The 24,469-nt window shown below is 38.3% G+C and overlaps 2 protein-coding genes across 4 annotated transcripts in view; one reads left to right on the top strand and one right to left on the bottom strand.

Moving 5' to 3' along the window:
• DPH5 (diphthamide biosynthesis 5) overlaps window positions 1-11,788 on the top strand; it is a 34,924-nt gene extending 23,136 nt beyond the window's left edge. The window contains 5 exon segments of the mRNA XM_075067835.1: window positions 2,244-2,287; window positions 3,360-3,394; window positions 3,695-3,741; window positions 3,785-3,814; window positions 5,204-11,788. Coding sequence (XP_074923936.1) covers window positions 2,244-2,287; window positions 3,360-3,394; window positions 3,695-3,741; window positions 3,785-3,814; window positions 5,204-5,424 — 377 coding nt within the window. The 3' untranslated portion in view covers window positions 5,425-11,788.
• SLC30A7 (solute carrier family 30 member 7) overlaps window positions 10,962-24,469 on the bottom strand; it is a 60,171-nt gene continuing 46,663 nt past the window's right edge. For all 3 annotated transcript variants that reach the window (XM_075067831.1, XM_032804953.2, XM_075067832.1), the window contains 3 exons: window positions 17,928-18,018; window positions 16,644-16,793; window positions 10,962-12,069 (listed from right to left, as the gene is read on the bottom strand). In XM_075067831.1, coding sequence (XP_074923932.1) covers window positions 12,022-12,069; window positions 16,644-16,793; window positions 17,928-18,018 — 289 coding nt within the window. In that variant the 3' untranslated portion in view covers window positions 10,962-12,021. The remainder of the gene's footprint in view (window positions 12,070-16,643; window positions 16,794-17,927; window positions 18,019-24,469) is intronic.

The following is a 24,469-nucleotide window of genomic DNA, read 5'->3' as shown; positions in this document are numbered from 1 at the left end:
GGAGTCAAGCAATTAATAAAACCCTGTGCTTCAGTAGAATTCAACAAGGATCAGAGATCTGCATATGCTGTTAAGGTGCAGCATGAGTTTAAGGACAAGTGTATCTCCTGTTCAAGATCCAAACCAAGTTGCAGTAATTAGCAAGTGTCATTTTACTTTAATTATTTAGACCTTAATAGATTCCATCTTAGAAGAGGCATGTCGTATTAGCCAAATTTGTAGTATTTGATTAAATGATTTTCATCTTCTAATATAACATTCATTAGTCTGAAGACATTTACAGAGTGACAAGGTTACAGTGTAATATACAAAAACACTGTAAAGCAAGGATCTAAAGCAGATGACTGATTTTAAATTAGCACCACCCTCAGTAGCTCACATTGTTTTATCTGATCTTTTTATTTACCCCTTTCCTCTAATCCAGATCTTCAGCACAAATGCTGGAAACACACAAGACTGTGTATAACTCAAATAACATGATAAATAGTCCCATTGGCTTCAATGGGCCTGTTTGTGTGCATAAAATTACACACATGCTTAAAAGCGTGCAGGTTTGAGCCCTTGGTTTGTGACCACTTCAAGAATGACCATTTCCATGTCTCTTGTGCTGAGGAGGGAGCTGTCAGTGCTTAACAAAATAATAGTTTAAGTAAAAACATGCTTTCTGTGGAGTTTGGAAGAACCTTAGTCTGGAAACAATTTAAATGTACAAGTGTCATTGCACATTTGGCTGACTTTCCAAATGCACAGAAATGTTTTCAGAGGTGGTTAAAATCAGATTTTTGGTAACTTTTAAGAAACTTTAAGTTTTCAGACAGAAGTGTAAGTCCTATTATTGCAAGTTAACAAACTTGAAGAAGGGAAGCAGGAGGGAAATCCCCCCCCCCTTTTTTTTGTTTTGGTTCACTTACTCTGCATCTGTTAGCACTTAATGCTTTGCACTGTTTCTCATTTTGTGTTGATTTTAACATAGCAGCATTGTAAAACCACAAAGTTTGGCAGTTGGGGGTGGAGATGGTGGAGAATTCATGGCAGGTATAGGATTTAAATCAAATTTTAAGTCTCATTTGAAACCTGATAATTTCAAAATAAGTGTTCCTTTAATACCACTTGGTTGTGGTCTATTTTAATTTATAGTTTAGTCAAATTACATTAAAGGATATTTCATGAATGAGTAAAAGCAGAATGCAGAAACAGTGCTATTAGACTATGGTTCTGATTTGGAAGTACTGTAACTTCAACTTCTGATAAATTGTATCTGTTGTTCCTACAACATTTTATTTTCTTAAAGGCCAGGTTATGCACAGATCTTGTTAGAAAAACTTTTGCTCATAATTTCCTTGGCAGAAGTTGATGCTAAACTCTGAACAGCTATTTTAAGACTGTAAAAATACCCCAACTTTTACATTTTTTTGTACAGCATTTTTACACATTGAATACAGATTTAAGATGAGTGAGGTAAGTCTCCTGTCTATGTGTTTGAGTGTAATGGACTAAGATTTGAACACCAAGTCCAAAATTGTGATAGTCAGTACAAGCTAAACATTCTATTGTTGTATATAATTTGCATTGCTCCGTACTGTAGAACTTGAGTGCCTGTCAGAGATTAATGCAGCCACCTGAGACTCCATAAAATTGTAGAGTTGCTCTGTATATAAAACACACACATCCAGAAATTGTAGCAGGAAGGAACTGCTAATGAGTTGGGTTCCTGTATGGTGGTTAAAGTGAATACTGTCGTTCAGTTTTGCTGCCTTTACCTTCTGCCTTCTGAGGTGCAACTGAACCTAGAATCTAAAAGCGTGCAGTACATCTGGCTTTCAGACGCTTATATGATTAAATGTTTTCAAACAGTCTCATTTTGAGATTTTTTCAATCCTATGACAAATGTGGCCATCATTGTAGTACTTAAGCGCTGTTTTACATTGTTCTTATTTGCACTGGAATCCTAGAAGTAATAGAAACCCAGGTAAAATGTCATCTTTATAAAAGGAAAGGACAAGGGTTTTTCTTCATAACTAATATATGAAGCTCAGAATAGAGCTGATACTACTTTGCTGGAAATCTACATTTGTAGTTCCTACAATAGCTGAAATATTGGTATATGAAAAGCAGAAAAGACCTGCTAATTTAAACTACTAAATAGCCCTTACTCATTTAGACAATTAAGATGAGTGAAAAGATTACAGTACCTCTGATGAAGTCTTTATTTGTGCCTAATAAATACAACTTTTATCCTGCAGACATAAAAGTAAAGGAGCAATCTCTGGAAAACCTGATGAAGTGAGTCACTATTTTGAAAATAAATATATTGTCGGCATGTTCTAATGAAAACTGGTTGAAGATCCTTCCTCCTACTTAGTAATGCAGCACTCACCTGTTCCTTAGATGCTCACTTGTAATGACATAAAACACTTGGGCATGGTTCTGCATTCACTGCAATAAATGGGAGTTTTGCCATTTATTTCAGTGGGATCAAGCCCTTCGTTTGCAGCAGTTGCACATGAGTTTTCGGTATTGTGTTCACTAAACAAAACATTGTTTTAACTAGGTCCTTCTATAAGAGGTTGTTCAGTGAATGAAGTCTTATAATTGTTCAATCTTGTGCAGTATATAGTCTCTGTCCCAGAAGCAGATGAACGGCTGAAAACAAAACAGTGCTCTGAATCATCTCAGTGCACTGGCCAGAAACTGCATTTGGAGTGTTGACATTCCATTCTCTTAACGCGAAACAGAAGCATTTTTAATAGTGTTAGTTAAACTAAGGTCATTCAGCTATCTCAAAGTAGTTTGTCATTTCTAAACCATTTTTTTATAATTGGGTCTATGAACTATTGCTTTGAGACTTTTGGCCTAGAGTCAGATTCATAAACTTTGCTTGAATGTAGCCAGAATTGACAAACTAGCTGAAATGTGTTTGAGAATAATTGAATATAGTTCTGATTTGTAATTATCTGCCTACATGATGATTGTTGGGAAAACGTGTTACTTTAGAAAAACAAAACTCAAATAATCTAAGTGCAGACCCTGTATAGTTTCCAGCAGTCTCACTTGAATCTTAAGATAGGAAACTAGCAGCCAAATCATGCCTTGGTGTTTTACAAGTGTGCAGGGAGCCCAGAGATTGCAACTGAGCTGAAATTCACCTTAACCTCCCCCCCCCCCCCCTGCAGACAATGGCCCAAGCCAATACCACCACCAAGCCTATGGATTACTTAAGCTATATGGGTTATGTAAAGGCTGAAATGTGCCAATAGAGATAATGGAATGAGCGGATTACAATAATCTAGTATTCTGTGGTTTAATACTAGTTGGCAAAAAAGGTTTTAAGTTATTACTATTAATTTTTACAACACGAGGAAAGAAGATTTAATGATCCGCCGCGGTACAATGAGTGTGAATCAAGCTGCCAGAACAGCTCATTGCCATTTGTTCAAAAAGGCGGTCTTCAAGGAAAAAACCAGAGTAAAGTTTAATAAGTTATTTCCAGGTGCAAGTACTCCAGGCTCCCTTTCTCAACCTTTACTAGAGAGTCTCACACTTGCTCTGCTTCTATTCATTAGAGCAGACTCTCGCTGACATGAAGTGGAACTTGGGCTCCCTTCAATAACCTAGTCCAGATGCCTCGCAAACGATGTGTTTGGCAAAGCCCAGCTATACTGCAGGCACGTGAGCACTGGTGAATGGAAGTTAGTGATCCTGAGGCAATAGATCAGATCCTTAGTCTTGTCAACTGGTAGAGTTTACCATATATCTTTCCCATTGGGTCCAGCAGAATAACAAGGGGAGCTGTTTGAACAGATCCAAATGGAGGGTTATTTAACAAACGCGTTTTTAAGAACGTTAGTAAATATTTTACCAGTGAACAGTTCTCTTTAACTGTACTTGTGAACAGCCTTAGACAATTGTATTCAAGATTTTTCAATATGATAGACACCTAAGCATATCATAGTTAATTGCCAAATTCAGATAATTTTTTATATTTTTTTAATCATTTTTTATTATTTTTTTTTTTATTTTTTATTCTTATTATTTTTTTTTTTTTTTTTTTTTTTATTTATTTTTATTTTTTTTTTTTATTTTTTTTTTTATTTATTTTTTATTTTAACAATTTATAGTAGGGCTGGAAAGATTGAATTTGTTGTCAGAATGTCTTTCATCATATATATCACAAGCTGACCAGTTAAAGAAAAATGTATTCTGTTAACATTGAACAGAGGTGTGCGTGAAGGTAGTTTGATTTAAAAATATTTACTGTTATAATTTGACACATTGAGTGTGAAGTTAAAGCGTCAGGTTTTGAATCTTGGCATCAACTGACGTATAAGTCCCCACAAAATTTAAATAGATACAATCAAAAAAATTGTTAAACCCATAATTTGTGACACATACAAAAATAGGAGAAAATGCTTAAACTACTCATTGGTATGATCAAGATCAGAGGGTAGCCATGTTAGTCCTGGATCATGTAAAAGCAGCAAGAGAGTCCTGTGGCACACCTTAACTAACAGACAGTTTTGGAAGCGGAGATGGAGCTTTCAGGGTAGAGAATACCGGGCACCGTCGCGGATTCACCCATGAAAGCTCATGCTCCAAACTGTCTGTTAGTCTACAAGGTGCCACAGGACTCTGCTGCTTTTATTGGTATGTCAGTTTAAAAAAAAAAAAAAAAAAAAATCAGAGAGCAGAGCTAAAACAAACCCCACCTTCATTCACTTGTATTTCTATTAAAATTTGGTTTGATTTTTATTTATAAGACAACATTTTAGAGCAAATTATTCCTTTAGTAGTTTACTTCTCTCTGCTGAGGTCTGAAAGTAGGGGTGCAAAGTAAGGTCGTCTTCTCATCTAGACCAATATCCTGCTACTGACACTGACTAGGAGGATTCACTTGGAGAAGGGAACTAACTCCCCTCTGTTGTGTATTTGCCACAGCCCATGCTAATTACTGTCAGCATGTAGCTTATAGTACTCTGTCTCCTCAAAGAACAGAATTCCATCCCACTTAGCAACAAAACTCTTGGCTTGAAAGTGTTAGATTAAAATCAGAGGCTGGGAACTTGAGATTCAATGCTTTTGTAAATGTAAAATACAATCATTACTTTCAGTGAAGCAAATACTGCTCAGTAAAGAGACTGAATTTGCTCTCTAGAAAATGAAAGATGAATTATTTCCTGAAATTGCATTTTCTTTTTTGTAGAAGTTACGGAGAACACACTCTGTGTTGGCCTAGCAAGGGTGGGTGCCGTGGATCAGAAAATTGCTTCAGGCACCTTACAACAGATGTCCACAGTAGAACTAGGTGGCCCACTACATTCCATGATCATAGCAGGCAATATGCATCCTCTGGAAATAGATATGCTTAAGCTCTTTGCTGTGAATGAATCGAGCTTTGAAGACAATGCATGTCAAAGGAACACTTGAATAAAGAGCTTTTACCTGCCCCTTGCTTTGTGGCAATTTTTAATTTAGTTTTTCTATCCTTACTTTAAACATACAAACAGCATAAGTGGACTTACACTCTACTACCTACACCACTATGGGAGCATAAACATTCCCTCTAACATGAGTTCACATACTCTGCAGATGAAGACATGGAACTGCAAGTAAAGTGTCCTGTTGGTTTCAGGATGGCTTTTCAGGAAGGTTTTCACAGGTTTGAGCTCCTTGTGGTGAGAAGCTTCCCCTTCCCAGGGGCACCATGAATGCCAGAAGACCTACCCCTGGAGTGGAGGAATGCCCTCTGACTGGGCAGTGCAGAGGGAAGTTCAGATGAACCTGAGCAAGATGAACTGGGTAAGTGTGGGGAAAAAATAGCTTGCCAGCTCTGTGCACTCTACACCATGTGCACTGTCCCACTAGCACGAGGTGGACCTGTACCACATTCTCCAAATGAGGGAGAAAACAGGATCAGTGCTCTGGAAAACTTTGCTGTGCTTAGCTCCTGTCCTACTATACCACCCAAAGATGTAATTAATTTGGCCTATTGTGTGCAATTGGGGAAATGAATGTGGAAAGAAATTAACTGGGGGTTATGGGAAACAGTCAGGCCTGTCCATAAACCCTACCTTAGAAAAGGAAATAAAGGTGAGAATGTTGCAGCCTAGGAATCTGTTGAAGTGGTGACTGTTAATCACCTGAAAATGGCAGGGAACAGAAGAAGCCACATAGTCTGTGCCACACATTGCGAGGTAGTTCTTCGAGCTCTACAACATGGACTTTCAAGATCCTTACTTGCCAGCTAGTCACATCAGAAAACACACATGCAGGGTTTTTTTAACCAAGTTTTATTGAAAGGAAAATTTGATCCCAAATCTTTTTCAAATACATCAGATGAAACATTTTACTTAAACCATTCAAGTAGAAAAAAAAGATCAAAATTTTTAATATTGCACTTGGGGCAAGTCATAATGGCTTAACGTCAGCACTCCCCAACCAAGTTACAGTATAGCATCTCCGCAATTTTATTTAGAATGAGCAGTTTCCTACTCGAAACATTTGTTTAGAGATGTTCTAATACCACAGTATTAAATTTAAGCACACCAGTAAGAGTACTTCATGTATTTAAAAATTAACTGGAAAGGCGCAAACAGTACTGTGTTGCTGCTAGGAATGGTTTTGGCAATTTTTTCATTCACATTCCTTCATGTGCTAGCCAGCCCCCTCGGTAGCTACTAATTTCAACTCTTGAACTAGATCCTGGCACATACTACCATCAAGGGTTTTTGTATATGTGGGAAGTGAAATATGCAAATTCCTTTACACAACAGTGCTTCTGCCAAACATTGTATGCAGAGTAAAATTACCCCACAGGCAGGAACATACACTTGAAGTGTGGCTCACTAAACCTGAAAGGTAGATTATTCTGCATTTGTACATAGAGAGATGAATAAATATTTCAGTTGCTAGCAGATCCTGGGAGAATGACCTGCATCTTTTGAAAGGGTACTATAACAACCTCCTGCCCATGAAGGCCAGACATGGATAGTCACCAACACAAGGGCTTTGAGGAAAATGGGTGTAAAATAAAAAGCAGAAAGAGGATCTGTGGTCTTGGGGGTAGGGGGCATTAACCACTTCAGGAGTGGGTAATGCTATTGTATGCAATGCAGCATCTTATTCAGGTGGGGTCTGAGATCTTATTTTGGTTTTGCAAAACCAGTATTAACAGTGAGAGAACTGGGTTGAAGAAAGGTCCTCTTTATCTTATATTATTCCTTTAACATCTAAAAGTCACACAGTTTAAAAAAAAAAAAAATCAGCTGTCATACCAAATACAATCATAGAAGCTAACTGAAGAAAAGACAAGGTTATTCATGAATAAAGTTGCTGATCTGAACTGGTATTGAAACAATCTTAGGTGTATTTTAGGATTCTCATGCCTATTTAATACAAATTCAACATCTTTAAAATCCATTTTCTATTTCATACAATCCTCAGGGTTTCATATGACATCTGAATTATGCAGTACCGTAAGTGAGTGTGAAGGTACACTGAGCCTTGCATTGATCTGTCTTCCTTGTAAGTTCTATTAAGCAATTTATCTTAACGGGTGAAAAGTATATATAATATTCAGGAACAATGTTGTTCAACAGCAACTTCTCCAGGTATCTTGTTTGCATCCCAACACAACACAGTGAAAGCTCGCATCTGCACTGAACTGGTGAGTATTTCCTTCCTCCCTTCTCTACTCAGATTTTTAATTCTTAAAAATTAAAACAAATCATAACCTCAAATATAGTTAAAATAGTTAATCTTACTCAGTAGCACTAGCTTCCACCTCTGAGTTAGAGTTCTGGATTCTGATAATAGACAGGCAGCCAGTCTTAAAATTTCACAGGTTAATGACTGGAAGATCAAATACAGATTATTGCAATAGTGCATTACAAAAGAGTACTAGGCTCAATTATTCTGACATACACTAGTACAAAAAATAAGTAACCCATAGTGTAGTGTAGCAAGGATACTAGATTTACTTAAGCTCCTCACTTGAGGCCCACTCACACACAGTGTGTAACTTTATTCATGTTTAACTGTTTATAGGATCAGATTGTAATGGAAGGCCTGTTTTCTGCCATCTTATGTTCAATGCTAAGCAGCATTGTAGGTAGTAATGAGATTCACTGTAGCACCTTGCTATTGAGTCTTCATGGAGAGTTAGATGAGATTTTGACTTATCAGGTTTGTCAATTATAAAAGTGAAATTTAGCAAGTTTCTCCCCCTCTCCCCATCACTCTTAAAATGGACCATCTTCTGCAGGGATTCAGGATGAAGTTAAGAGATTACTAACACCTCCATTAGTATATTAGAAGCAGAATCTAGTGTCATTTGAAACAAAACAGTTGTAAGTAGCCCTTGATGGTTCAACAGTCAGGGGTTTATGTCACATGCTCTACAGTCTTCAATAATTCCAGCTCACCTAGTAATTCATTAGTAGATGAAAAAAATTAAATGTTGCTATGCTGTTTGGAAGCAGGGTGAAAGACTTCCCGGAAGACCTAAAACATGATAGCTAGACAGCCTGACACCAGTCCCTCACAGCCATCCTACCCCATAATGGACCAGAGTTAGCTCAGGACAGAGCATCCTGAAGACACACAATGCATTTGATGGCCTCCATGCTGCCCAAGCAATAGCATGAGAGCTACCCAAACAATGCTGCTTGGACTTCATGCTACAGGAGTAAATTTACACCAGCTTAACATGCAGGGTATGCCATGTACTGACTTTTGACCAATTTACTCGCACATTCTTTTCAAATAAATCTACTCAACCAAAAAGTCACGTACTTGAAATGACAACACAATCCTGTTGCTTAACAGCAAACAACTGGCTTCCATACACTATTACCACATTTAAAATATATTTTACAAAAACAAATGTTGTAGTTACGTACATCTTGCTATTAAATGTAAAAACCATCCCAAACATGATAAAGACTCATCTTGATTGTAAAAAATGTGCATTTCTCATTAGCAACACACTATGGGCTTGATTCCCCCCCCACCCCCCCGAGTCTCAAATTAAAGATCTTCCTAGGCAAGAAAAAAAATTAATCTTTGTTACAAGTAGTTTAAATAACAATTTTCATTAAAGGTTAGTGTGCAGAAAACGGATTATGCTATCAAATACTGGTCTTGGCAAGGAAGATTAGCCATATGACAATCCTGAGTCCTTTTAAAATACACAAGAAAAAAAAAACAAAAAACAGTAACATCCAAGCAATTGCATTTAGCAAGTCACAGCAACTAAAAAAGCATCCCACTAACATTCAGGTAAAACATTCACAATAAGCAACTTACCCCAATAATTTGGCTAGTGTTAAAAGTAGTTTAAGATGATTAGGAAGCTTAGCTCAGCAGCCCAAAAACAAATCAAAGCTGTAAGTCTGGAAGACAAAATCACCCCAAAAAGTCAGTTTGAGGTTATGGCTTGTACAATTTAGGTGAAAGAGGCTGAGTCTTCCTTTTAAAATGGTGGCTCAAAGTGATGGAGACCCCATCCTTAAGATAAGCGGATTGTTGCATTATTGCCTGTGTTAAAGACCTCCCAAACAAAAGAATACCCACAGTTCATGTATGTGCATGACATTAAAGAAGCCATGGAAGAGGTCTTACCTTGGGGTTTGAATCACAGCTTTGTACAGATTAAAAATTATTAGTTCATTCAGCACTCGTATATCTGCATCAATCTGGTGAGCTCAACTCAAGGCACAGACTAGCAATTATGCAGTATTTATATATATATAAAAATACAGACAGAGTGAGTCATACAGAAGGAATAAAACTGAATCTAAGAAGCTGCTTATCACTGTAAATTGCAATAATGCAGTAACATCTGCAGCACAATCATTGCACTATACAAACCATCCCTGCAATTCAATCTTAGGTATTTCTATAGCATGTCTCATACTCAGTGTTCATCAACTGTGACTAAAGTTGAACCGATTAGAATTACACCACACTCTGATTTTAGCACTACCCATTACTGGGTATTTAATCAGTTACAAGGACACTGATATCTGCATCAGAAAAATACCTAGAATTCGTACCAGTCAGCAGCACATTTGATTTTTCAAGTAAGCATCCTTGTCTTGTTTTACTCCACTAAACACTGTACATTGTGTAAATTTATTAATTCACAAGTTTCCCCTCAAATAGCAAATTTAGTTCCTATTAATAAAAAGGAGACTTCCTTTTTCTTGCTCTATGTCCTAGTCAGACTAACCAACAGCTTCAGATGTGGAAATCAAAGATACATTTGTGGGATCTTTACTGTTCAGTCTCTGAATTCAAACAGAATGAGAGACTACAGTAATTTTGCACTGATAATTGTCATAATTAATTTTTGTGGAAGCATTCCATCTACAGTACAGGTGTTGTAGGATTGTCTCAAGAATTTAACATTCATTTTGAGTTCAAAATGTAAATGGCAGTAAAAATATGGTCTATGGATGTTTCTGGGAAGTACTCTATGGACTCTGTGTGTGTGTGTGTGTGTGTGTGTGTGTGTGTGTGTGTGTGTGTGTGTGTGTGTGTGTGTGTGTGTGTGTGTGTGTAAACACACAAGACATGGATAAGAGAGATCATGCTCATGTCAAAATCAAACATGTGAACTAAGAGAATGTGATCTTGCATAGCACATCCAGTAGTCCTCATTTCCACTGCAGATACATTTGCCAGGAAGAGCTCCTCTCCCTCAGTTTAGTTAAACATAGTAACTACTTCCAACCTCTTTAATAGTCTATTAAAACCTAGTAGACTAATTTTCACAGCAAAGTTTCGACAGAAAAAAGATTAAGTCCGTATTTGAAAGATAAAAGCAAAACAGCTCTTCCATTACTATGATTATGCTGCAACTGCCTCTCTCTTTTGCATGGTGAGTTTATGAACATGGTTATTGCAATACAATTTCCAATTACTATAACAGTATTGAGAAACTTTCATTCATAGACTTAGACTCAGGGTTGAATGTTTAATTTGGTTAAAAGAACTCTTAGGACAAAATATATATATATATATATATATATAGCAAATAGATGTTTTGAAAGCAAGTTTCCCACAATAGCTTTAACTTGTAATGTAAATTAAACGAATTTCACTCCAGTTCATTTGATAAGATGCAACAGTAAAAGGGAGTCTAAAATCTACAGTTACACAAGTACACAGTCACATATACCACTAGCGAGAATAAGATTGTGAACAAGCTGTCACCATAAAAGTAATAAAAACCCTTCATGTTCCACGTTGATGCTGGCAAATACTTTTTCTGATATAAAGGCACTTTGAAAACCCAATATGGTTTGGTTCATTAAGTTTGCAAAGTACAAACAATTTTACAAACATACCATTATAACGAAGAATGCCACCCATTGTGACATTATGTACAAGACCGCTCTCTAATTTCTGATAACACTGGTTTTGTGGGAACAAGCAGCTTTCAGGCTTGTTTATTTGAACAGTTAGTTTGTGGCAAGCTGGGGTGTGAATCTACTCGGCTAGCCTGCTAGGGACTAACTGGCGATATGGACCCTGCTGACACATGCTTAGATCTAGTCCTCTTCATAACAGGACTAGATCAAAGTGCAGTAGCAAATTGTTAATACATAAAGGCAGGAGCAACATGGGCAGTTAGTCTGCAGCAGGCTAGTGCAGAGTAGATTCACCCCCAGCTTGCTATGAACTAATTTTTTTGTTTAGACAAGCCCTTCATTAAAGACATGACCAGAACTTGCAGTCCCACAATCTTAGTTTCCTGTTGGAACAATTGTAATAAGTAAAAAAACAACAACCTCACAGAATGAAAAAAAAGTTTGGGGGCCACAAAAGACAAGCCCAGAAGTCCAAGATGCATCCTTTCAGTTTTTACTCAAACGTGAACTCCAGAAGTAGCCAAAAGGCAGCAGTCTATTTGGTCTTGGTTAACTGGGGTGGCGGTGGCTCTGTCTTGAAGAGTACAATGTTTTATACCATTACAGTACCAGAAAACTTTGGTCCAAAGAACTCAATTTATGATGTTCACTACATGGCTGCAAAGTCAATCTGTACATAAAGCTGTCTGACTCCTGCCTGTAACAAAAGAGGGAGAATTAGAAAACTGAACAATCCTGACCCACACAACTGTACCCCAGTTCCAAATGCTATTATACTTACATACTTTTATTTGGTGAACAAACAAATCTATTTGATAGCTTGTTCTATAGTAATGATTCTACCAAACTTAGTGCATGAGTTAAAGATGTGTAGGGCTTCTACAGTGTTAAAAGAAAGCTTATCTTAAAGCACAAGTTCTTCAACCACAATCTAAAGATCATGGGACATAAATTTTTTAAAAGTCTGTGTTTTTAACCGTTAGAACAGATGCCAGTTCAAGTGAAGCAAAGCATAAGGATGTGTCAAAGTTTGAGCTATGAAACTGTCCTATAGCATAATAGGGATTTGTAGAGAAGACAGGCACAGCCATAGTGTAATGTGAAACAGCAAAATAACTTTTGGTAATGCTCAATGAGTACATAAATTGCAAATCACCCCTCTGCTCAAAAAATCTCAAGAGATTCAATTTAGGGAATGCCCTTAGCTCTGCCATTGTTATATATAAAATTACGAGTAAATTATTTAAGAGACTATTAACCCTTAAAGTCAGGTTGCTAGCTGCAAAAGTGGTGTACGTAGTTCATATGCAGAATCATCTTCGGGAGAAAGATAATAAAAATAGTCTGACAGAGAACACATTGCTGAGAATCAGATTAATGTCAACTAGGCGCTTAGATGGCTACAGTAGTGGAAGACAACTTTTAGTGAGCTCAAGATCTACACAAAAAATTCTAAGCTTCCATGCAAATAATCAAAACATCCACATCTGCCTCTCAGGACTTGTCTAAATAGGACGTTATACCAGTATAATTAAACCGCTATAGTCATCATGTGGACAAGAGTACATTCTGCGTGGAGTAAGAATAGCTTTTTCCTGTTTAACTTAAACTACTTCCAAAGTGGCATAAACTAAACCAGGAAAAGCCATATTTACTCCGGAATAAGAATGTCCACACAGAGTGTTATAGCAGTTTACATTGATACCTTACTTTATACTGGTATGACTCACGGACAAGCCCTCAGTCACAGATTTGCCATACTCTGGAATCACTTGACTTGAGTCTTTAGGAACAGAACCACACTTGAGAAAACATAACTTGTCTGGGTCCCTGAAGTGCAGTGCACTTTGTTTCAGCAATAATGCATACTGAACATCTGAGGTCACTTTGACTAACCTGCCAAATTACAACTTTAAGAACTATGATCTCCACTACTACTCAAAAATGCTTGTTCCAACTGTACCTTCACCTACTCCCACATATCAAAAGGGAAGGAAGATGTATCCTTTCTCCGAAGTCCATTTGATACCAACCACTAGAATGAACATATGGAATAGCTGACATCTTGCTAGCAAAATAATCTCTCTCACTGGAGATTCAAGAGATTTGAAATGACAAAATAATTACAAGTCTGTCCATCCAAACAGACTGCCCCCAAAGCCAAACTAGCTTTCCCAAGAATCAGCCCTCCCACATATGTAAGCCATCTTCAGACTGACCTGTCCAACACATTAGCTGTTTTGTTGTACAAAAACATGCCTGCTTGCCTGCTGCCTCCTAGTTATTTGCTGAACTAGATTCATATATGCCGGAACTTCTCAGACAGCACAGATTTATTTATAAGCTTGATTCTAGGTCTACTTGAAATCAGTGCACAACCTCTTTATGTTCCATCATACAAGCTAGAAAGCAAGGAACTAATATCAATAAGCATTTATTTTTACTGGCTCCTCAAGTTCACGTGGTTCAGGATTCTTTAAGTTGGTTCAGTGCAGCAAAGACTTCAAAAACATCTTTTCACTAAAAATGGAGGCAGTGTTGATAGAGGTACCAATGTGTTGCCTAAATACATGCACTACACAAAGTGTCTGCGGCACCAAGTAATAGATGGTAAAAACCTGAACATAACCAGATAGTAAAATTAAATATTATTGAGCAGATTCAGACAACATGGGTCCCACAATAAAAAGCAAATTAAGTGATCTGGAAAGTAGAGTGAGTAATGAGGTAGCAACATTTACAGATAACAAAGTTATTCAGGCAGTGCATCTGCTTCATGTGTAGTCAGGCCCAAGGGACTCGATATGCTGTATGCATTAGAAACAGAATTCAAAGGACTAGGTCCTAGTTGGGATTTATTGTAGCTCATAGAAAGAATTCCCAAGGACCCAGGAGCTTTGTCTAGTCTGGTAATCAGAAACATCACCAGATGTACAAACAATCTGTTGCACCATAAATGAGGCTGTTGCAAGATACAAGGACAGAGTTAACACTTTCCCACTGGAGCACATCTGAAAAGAACATTTCTACAAACACCTTTTTAACTGACCCAGGCAATTTCCTGTTTTCCTCACTGACATTATAAATATTTGGGCTTGAATAAAACTCCCTTCCCTTCATCATCTTGTCTCTCTGTTGTTGATCTCACTGAAGTTAATCCTAGGTTTATGGGCTCATCAGTTCATTATCATGTAATGTTATGTCACATATTGAATATCACCACTTTATTTAATAAAATATTGTCAGATTATTACTATAGTTACAAAACAGGGCAAGAAAAAGTATGCAACAACTGAAAGGTAAATTAAGTTTGAAGCCCATGTATAAAAGGTTTCATCCCTTACTATTTACCTAGGTATTTATACGCTGCTCTCCCTCTCTTCACTATCACGGTGCTTCTGAGTGCATCGCAAGGATTTAAGACTAGACATTACAACAATCCCTTACTTTCTTCACACCTTGTAACAGAAGTAACTTGGTTAGTTTACAGCTTTGTTTTCAAAGGTTCACGTGTGGTTCCCTGCACGTGACTTTTTTTGCAGAAAAGCTTAAGCCAAATAAATGAGTTTTGCATTAAGCTTCACATCAGGACTGCATTTTCTGCTACCATGACTAGTCAGGCATGTAAGTGCAAGTTGGTGAATCAAAAATCTGAGTGCAGATGCCCTTCACTGTGAGAGAGGTACAGAGAAAGCAAGTTCTTGGAAGCATTCCCATCCTCCTGTCTGCATCATCTCAGTCTTGCATAGGGTCAGCTTTTGGAATTAAAGCCTCCATTTAATGCAGATGCACTGTGCACTCTTAAGTAAAACAGTGTGGAGACAAAGTAGTACATGTAAGTTCCTATCTGAACTTTTCAAACAACGCTACTCGAATTTGATGAATTCTAGAATACAGTTAACTCTGGGGAATATGTACAGGCAGAGGCCAATTCAAAGCTGAACCGATGCTACTCATCATCTACAATTCTACAATCTAAGAATTTCCTGTATTGGTGAGGCACAGGTATCTGAAGGAAGGCATCCTCCCAACAGACCAGACATAGGATGGCTCTTAGTCTGACAGGGACACATAGGATGTCTATCCAGAAACAGCATCACTGTGAACCTGTTCACTTCCAAGAGTCAAAAACACGGTACAAGCCTGGATTTTTTGGAAGCTACAGAACAGTGAGGGATAAGTATATTGGCTTTTATTCATGAAACATGCAAAAGATCTTTTTTTTCCTAGAGAAAACTTTCTATTGCATTAGAGTGAAATCGGGGAAGGGGAAACACATTGGAGCTCTATATTATTTCAAGCACCCAGATATTTACCATTTTGAGAACTGAATGGTACACAGCACCTTGTAACATTTGAGTGTCAGATCCTGGTCAAGGTAAGATGTCTTACAGGTTGGATATAACAGGTGAAATGTAGTTTGTTAGAGTAAATGTAGCAGATACCATTAATTATTTTTTTTTAAAACTGTGGCATCATTTCTTACGGACTTCCGATCTTAGCTATAGATAGCCAATTGAATCTCACTGCCTTTCCTTTTAATGTGTCAGTGATAGAAAAACTAGCTTTGGTTGTTGTTTTCTCTTCCTTTAACCAGACGATATCAATTTCTGATGAAGTGCTCATGTGGTCTGTATTGATTTTGGTCGTCTAACCTTAGCTGGAACCACTTTTACCATACAGCTTAAGATACAGAAGTTATTAGTCTAAGAAAAGGGGAAATGCAACGATCTCAAACCAGCATGTGGTAATGGTTGGTGAATGTTGACGTTAGTGGCCACCACTGCCTGGAAGTTGCTAAAGGCAACAAAGCATGCAGAAAACGTGGCTTCTCAGAGCAACAGAAGTGAATGTCAATACAGAGGCATCACAGTGGATACAGAAGTAGGGTTAGTCTCTGTGGTCAGACATCTTATCCTGAAAACCTCATCTCTTTTCTTTGTCCCTGGTATGTCAACATAAGGCTTCAATGCAGGTCTAAGACTACAGCATTCTGGTGTCATGTCTCCTTTTAAGAGGCAGTAAAGAGAGTGATGAAGAGGAATGGGCCACATATATTGAACAGGTTTCAGTTTAACCATCCTGCTTCTGGTAGCTGGAGTTAATCATAAGTTAAAACAACAACTGTATTTAGTTTGGTGTTAAAGACAACACAGAGCTGTTACTTTTATAAATATTTTGTTGCTCTATTTTTATATTTACATCCATGTTTTCTCTATCATACACATCACCATGGTATCCAAGCATGCGACTATAAGCAGGCAGACATACCTGAGTAAAAATATTGTGAGTTTGGCTTAGAATCCACTTGGCGTCAGCATCAGGAGCTACAAATAGTTTCAAGGTCCCTATGTAAACGTCACTACAAAGGGTCCAGAAGTGTGGATCATGTAAACTGTAAACTCCTTGCAACTGCTGAACCTAAAATACCGATGACAGACATTTCAAAAATGATTTCAGAAAAAAAATACACTACTACACACTAAGCTTTCCTTTATAGCAAATAGCTAATAGAAATGTCAGGCAGTACTCATCTTCACAAGAGCATTTAGCAAGGTCTCATCTAAATTAGTTAGTACTTTTGTCTCCATAGGTCTGAGAAGGAGAGAGTTCAGTGGAAAGACTGAGAACAGTTCTATTACATATCCACACAACTGCTGCACGAGGCTACAGTTATTACACATTCCCTTCACTGGAAACTGGTGTTCTTCACTCCTTTCTAAAAACAGCAGTGTTTGAGGCAAGGAAGAAGGCACATGTACAGTTATTTCAGGGTGTGTAAGATCCACCCACTTCTCATCTCAACCAGGAATTCTTTTTGTGAGATGTTTAGTGCTACACAGCAACCCCATAAACCACTGGGGGAAAAAACAGGGACATTTCTTTGGTACATGCATCATGCTAGCATTCCATAAAAGACATGTACTGTATAGGTATCAGGGACACAATGCCAAATGCAAACTATGACCTTCCTTTTGTATTTACTTCCAATGTTTTTAATATGCCTCAACACTTCTTGCGAAAGGTTAAGGTAACTGCTCCAGAGGGGGAGAGAAAAATATTCCTTTGAATAGAAAAAGAATCTTTAGCAATGGCTGCTGAACATCAGATCAGAACCGGAGAACAAGCAAATTCTACAGATAATGATCCAACTGGCCTTCTTGTGAAATCTCCATTATACTGCTCTCTCATTATAATGCTCTCTTACACCACTTTGTGACACAATACATTAAAAGGTTTTATGATCTATTCCAAGCCAAAAGTGTATACTGTGAAACAGGAAATCATTTCAAAATATAACGTTTTGGTTGAAACTACAGAATATGTAAAATTTGGGACTTCAGATGATCAAATCCAGGTTTTTTGTTATGCCTTTGACCATTTCCAGATAAGTGTTCATTCATTTGTATATGTTTAGGACAGATTTAAGGAATCCTCTGTGGATTTACTGTTAGGAAAACATTCCAAAACACCCCTGAGAAGTCCAAACGTATGTTGCTTATTCATTTAATAGTTAAGTCTTATGCAAAAATGTCCGAAAGTGGAACAGCTCACCCTCTGATAGCACTGAGGCAGGGCACTTTCCAGGGAAGGTGGAGTTCGCTGCATTAAGATTCCAATGGACTCTCTTAAAAGTGGAACAACACTAGAAAGAAATAAAACAGTTAATTAAAGCCACATCTTCAAAGGATGCAGAATACAACAGCAATATTACCACCTTCTGACAGAATGAATAAAATCAGTCAGGAAATATGAGGCAATACACTGAGGAGAAAGCATTATTACAGATTCACCACAGTGGAAAAAAATGTTACAAAAGTCAAAAGGGTTGACGACATCACGGTAATACAAAAGCATGAATCTTGGTCACTCAGGCATTTTCTATACAGATAGTCAAGCAAGAGTAACAGTTTCATTTTGTGGGATTTGGATGGAATCTTGAAACTATGTTCTAAAACATATGGAAGAAAAAAATCATATGGTAAAGGGTAGTTTAGAACCAAGATCAATTTCAACAGCAATTATAACAGCCATAAAAATGTGCAAGAAAAGTTAAACCATTCTTGCTTTGGTCTCTGGCTTGAGACATATTTATAACATCTTAAAACAAAATTAGCATGAACCAGTCCAGACAGAACAAAATGATTTGTCAAGAACAGCCAACTTAGCAAATTCTTGATGTTAACAAAATGCAGGGGCCTCATTCAAGCCCAAGCAGTGAACATTTGGAAGCAATCTGAGGTTTCTTCCTGGCTGTCTACTCTAGTGCAAGGAGCAAAGAAGGAGCATTGTGCCAGTGAGGACAGAGTTTTCACACATTGAACATGTTTTACAATTCAAGTTTTACAAATTCATTCCTCAGGAGTTAATGCAATAATACATCACCTTACTGCATACACCAAGAATAAAAGTACCCTGAACTCTATCTTAAAACTACTATATCCTTTTGGCTTAGTGTAGCATAATGAAATTTCACAGGATGAAATGTATTTTGAGTCTTGTAAAATGTATATATAATCAGCTTACATTTAAAACAGACTGCATTTTTAAACCACCTGACACCCTCTGGCAGTAGGGTCAGCAATGTCTGAAACTGGAAGCCAGATTCCAACACCAGTACAATAACTGGAATAAATTTATTGTTTCCCAGTGTCAAAAATCAGAAGAGTGATAGGATGAATGTAATCAGAGGGAATTTAGAATGAATCAGGAAAGATTCTGTAAGAGCGAGATCAATTAGACCATTTGCCAAAAGAAATTGTGTAAGCCTCATTTAAAGCCAAACAAAGCACTGGAGAGACACTGTAGAGAAAATTCTGTATTGGCACAGGACATGGACAAGATGATCTCATGGGATTCTGCCATTGCTAATTTGTTAGTCTGTGGTACGTTTAAACAGTGATGCGTCATGTCTTTCAGACAGTTTGACCTATAAAAGTGCAGGAAATCAGCTGTTCCTGACAATGGACCCTATACTGTGTGTGTCACATACATCACTTTTCAAGTGAGAACAGGCATCCCTGAATGGATCTGAAGTTGACCTGAATTATAATTCATAAATTTACTTCTTGCTATGTGACCTTTTACAGTACTACGCAAAATAGGGATACGAATTGAATACCAGCTTATTGAGAACTCTACATTTCACTGTGCTTGTCAGTATTTTAACTGAAGGCTCCAACAGGTAAAGCTTTTGATAAACCACAGGGACCAGGACTGCACATTCTTTCATAGAGGGCTAGAGGGCCTATTAGCTTGTCTTCCTATTTAAACAAAAATGTCTTCCTCAGCCAGAGAGGGAGGCAATACCGCTCAGCAAAACAACATATGAAACTGAACTCTGCTGGAAATATTCAGGACTTCCTGGTAAAAATATAACTCTATTGATAGCATAAAATAGTATTTAACTTGTATCATTTGAAATTGGGAGTGACTGTGAAGTGTCTGTAGAAGGACTGGGTGTATGTACCCTCAGAGTCTGAAAATTCTTGCCACCTGGTGCAAATTAGTCCATTCTAAGGTTGGGTTTGGCTAATCAGTTTGGCTGGATCAAACCAATTTTTAAACATGGTGCACACTGGACGAAGGAAACATCCTGCTAGAAAGCAATTCAGCAGAAGCCATCTTTAAACCACAGTTGCTTAACTCTGCTGGGAGCCCAACTAGACAGGACTTGAGAGATTGGACATTTCCAAAGGTTTGTAATTATGAGAACATAAGAATGGCCCTACTGGGTCAGACCAAAGGTCCACCTAGCCTAGTATTCTGTCTTCTGTCTGCCAGGTGCCCCAGAGGGAATGAACAGAACAGGCAATCATCAAGTGATCCATCCCGTCGCTCATTCTCAGCTTCTGGCAAACAGGCTAGAAACAGCATTGACTTGTTGACCCCCTCAAAGAATTCTAGTAGATTGGTAAAGCATGATTTCCCTTTACTAAAACCATGTTGACTCTTCCTCAACAAATTATGTTAATCTATACGTCTGACAATATTGTTCTTTATTACAGTTTCAACCAGTTTGCCCAATACTGAAGTCAGGCTTACAGGCCTGTAATTGCTGGGATCACCTTTGGAGCCCTTCTTAAAAATTGGCATCACATTAGCTATCCTCAAGTCATCTGGTACAGAAACCTGATTTAAATGATAGGTTACAGACTACAGTTAGTAGTTCTGCAATTTCACATTTGATTTCCTTCAGAGATAGTGTGTAAAGCCTCCCCTTGACAGATAATAAATCTAGATGTAGCAACACTTAACACAAACTGAACCATCTGCCCAACCTCAACTCTTATACAAGTAAGTGACTGAGAAATTAAGAGATTTCAAAGGACAAATGGGAAAAAGATGATCCCATTATCTTCCGAGCACATGCGGTATGACAGGAAAGCCTTACTGAAAAGCAAAAAGCCATCCCAGAAAAGAAACTGGAGGAAGAGTTTAAAGATAGAATCTCACCCCTGTGAGGAGATTTACATTTTCATTACTTGTATTTGTGAAATTGTCCTAACAAGGCTTTGAAACAGACAAGTAACTAGAGAGTTTTAGACAACAATACATTTCACACCTTTGCCTGCTGCCTACCTAGACAGAATTTTCTGCAAAGCAGCACTGCATTTATTAAAAGCCCAACCACACTACCAATACAGCCATGTCAAGGAACCTGGTTACTATGTTGTTTCAGTTTGTAGTGTACAATGGAGCTTAAAGATGTTCTGTAATCAAGCTAATGCCTTACTCTCCATGTCCCTTTAGCATGCTTACTGAACTTAGGCTAAGAATATAGCTTAGTTATGAAACAGACCAGGGACAATGAGCTCATCTAGACTGCACGGCAGTCAGTGTGCCCTGCTGTGCTCTGCTCTAACTGCCCCACATAGATCCTGCTGGCATGAACTAAAAATTGTCCCGTCCGCACTAACATAATACTGTTGGAAATGGGACTACACCAAGGTGAGCTAGGTACCTTTTAGTTGGATCCAGCAGGGACTACATAGGGAATTTAAAGAGTGCAATATGTTAGGGTGCTCTACAGTTCACAACTCTTTAGTCCGGACTCTGATGCCATGTAGACATACCTTATGTTGAGATTGGGTTCCCTAACTCTGTAGTGCAGAAAGGAACAGCTATTATTTCAGGTAAGTGAACATTCTGATTTGGCAGAAAGCCAACTGTAACCAAGTGGGGTTTTCCCCACAATATTTTGTATGCATATTTTGTGTGCCTCCCTTTCCCCTATGTACCGCAAGATTAACTAGGGGAAAGGGAAAAGGTGTTTTCTTTGCAGAAGAATCCAGAGGTCCAGATAGGTCCTGACAATTGCCCAGTGATTTGCTACCAAGTAACCGACAACCCTGGCCCTCTGCAGGAAGCCAGACGGTGGGGCCAGCTGGAGAACAAAGAGCAAGTCAGGAGGAGACCAGGTTAGCCTGGGAAGAGAAACAAAAAAGACTAAGGAGGGGCCAAGAGGGGAGTAGCTACATGTGGGCCATGGTCTGCTGGAAGCAGGGATGCTTCAGGACTGGGAGCTGAGAGCGCACCCTGGGCGCCAGTCAGACCCAGAGGGACTTGGCTGTTTCCTGTTCTCCATGCTAACCTAAGGGCTCCCTATGCTGCATTCCAGATATTTAACAAATCCTTCTGGTTTACACCACTGTCTCAGAGTCACTCTAGTCTAAAGAGGCCAACCAGGGTTCCATTACTTCTTTTGGGTGCAAGTCTCCCCCTGGAGATCCAATTTGAGTGGACTCACTGAGGGGAGCTAACAGAGTGAGGCAGGTGGACTGAAGGCTCAGAGGTGCAGTCCCAGGAGTGTGGTGAAGCCAAGTGGCTTACCCCAGTAAGGGGGAGTAACTCCTGAGGAGGGCTGACACACTGAAGGGGTTCCAAGAGCCATGTGAGAGCACCACCGTATGTGTGGTTCTGTAACACCAGTCAGCCTCTAAAACTGAGAGAATCCAGAGTTTAGGGCCAATGATTTTCCATCATTCAAAGAAAAAAAAATCCAGCTAGAGAAAGGCTAAGCCTTGTAAGAAACCACATTTTTCCCTTTCACGTCTGTAGATACTGGAAAGCATTGGGAACATGCTGAATTTATGCTTGTGTGAGTACAACTACTTCCGGGGCCAACCCATCAGGAATGAAGACAGATAATACTAGGAGGGTTAAAGTAGAGTTTGGCCAAACATCACTAATATTTTGATATTTTCCATTTTTAGTCAGTCATGGTGGGGCTTGAAATTCTTGGGCTTTTTTCTCGTGAGGTAGCTCATGCACTTCAACTTCCCTTTGCTATTATTAGTTCTTGATGGCAACAGACTGAGAAGGAAAGCAAACAGCATGGAAGCCTCCTGTAGGAACAACCCACAGTGCAGTCTTAAGCATTCTTCATAAGCACACACTGCAAACTATGCAACTAACAGAAGATGCAGTTTCCATAGTGACAGTGTCTGGGAATAGAAGGAGTTGAGGTAACCATGTCACACTACTTGATAGTGTAAGGGAGCTGTAAAGCAGCACTAAATGAGAGATAGGGCCTGAACCTGCTGCCTGAAAAGAACAGTTCCATGAATGTCCAGATGTGTGTAGCTAGTACAGAAGAAGCAAGCAGTGAAGCACATCACACTCTCAGATGCAGAGGAAGTGAAAGGTGTTAAAAGGATCAAACAGAAAACAACGTATGAGATGGTGTTTTGATCTGGTAAATACAATTTGCAGCTAATGCGATTTGGTAAATAATCCAAACGTACCAAAGATCCGCCAGATTAAATAGTGAGCTAGTTTCCTGCTCCACTGTCAAATATTTATTTAATTATTTGCAGAGTTTCATCACACATTTCTAAAAACACCTGAGCTCAGGCTGCATTACTGTTTATGGCACTGTCAACGCTGGTGCAGCTGCATCATTCTTGGAAAAGAAGTGAGTTTTCTAGAGTAGACAGCCTTGGACAGCAAGAATGAAAAAAAAATATGCAGAACATTGCATAATCAGACACTGTATTAACACTATAAACAGGAAGTTAGATTAAGACAGTCAGCAATTTAAATACTAAATGAAACTTGTGACAGTCTGCTGGAGGCAAACAATCCCTGCTGAGTTTCAGGGACCAACTCTGGCCCTTTCGTCACATAAACCCTGGTCTTAAAAATTTAAATTCAGATTTCAAAATCATTTCCTTCCAGCAGCTAATCCTTTTCATCTGCAGTGTCAACCAACTTACAACTGCACAAATATTCCTGTACTTTTTTACTTTTAAAGTTTTGAAAAAGATGGTTGATAACTGGATCATGAGTTTTACTTATATAGCCAGGTACCACAATTAAGCTAATTAACTTTGGGAATACATTTTTCCTTCTTGTGCTTATCCCACTTATCCTACAGCACCGTTAATATCCATTCATCTTGGATTCCTTTTGTGGGGCAGGTTTTGGCTTTGTACTGAAAAAGCTTACTAAGGCTGGAAACTCAGCCACTGTACAGATGCCACAGTTCTGACCCTTAAGTATAGACACGATCAAGCTGGATTTTGCACTGAGCTAATGAAGGTTTCTCCTGTACTTTTAAAATGGGCCAACCTCAATTAGCTTAATCAATGCAACCGCCTGCTCGTCCTTTTTACACAATTCAGGGTAGCTCCAATACAGCTATACCAGTTGCTGGCTGGCCATCCCAATGGCTGAGTAGTTGGGGGCTATCAAGCTCTTTTGCCTGGTCTTCACTAGGAAAAATGAGTTTTTAACTCAAGTTAGCGGAAGTGATATGCTACTGCAGTAGAAATAATAAAATCCAAGTGTCAGATCTTATGTTTATCAAGGCAATGGATGCAATTTAACCACTGTGGTCCAGAACAAACAGTACTGCAAATATGCTGGTTTAGGACACTTGGTTCAAAATTTTCTTTCTGAACATTAGAGAAAGCAGGTCTTGCAAGCACCATTTAGGACCATCTGCTCAAAATTCCATAGTAATCGTAATCTTGGGTTTAATAAAATAAGAAATTTGGTAATTTTTTTTCTTGATTTTAATCATATAGTTTAACAATGTGATTAAATGTTTCCATTGTAATAACTGTTCAGTTATATACGTAAATTGGTTACCT

This window comes from Chelonoidis abingdonii, chromosome 7 (assembly GCF_003597395.2).
Source record: "Chelonoidis abingdonii isolate Lonesome George chromosome 7, CheloAbing_2.0, whole genome shotgun sequence".
Lineage (NCBI taxonomy): Eukaryota > Metazoa > Chordata > Testudines > Testudinidae > Chelonoidis > Chelonoidis abingdonii.
Note: the sequence above shows the minus strand (reverse complement) of the source record. Positions and strands in the feature narration are given on the sequence as shown.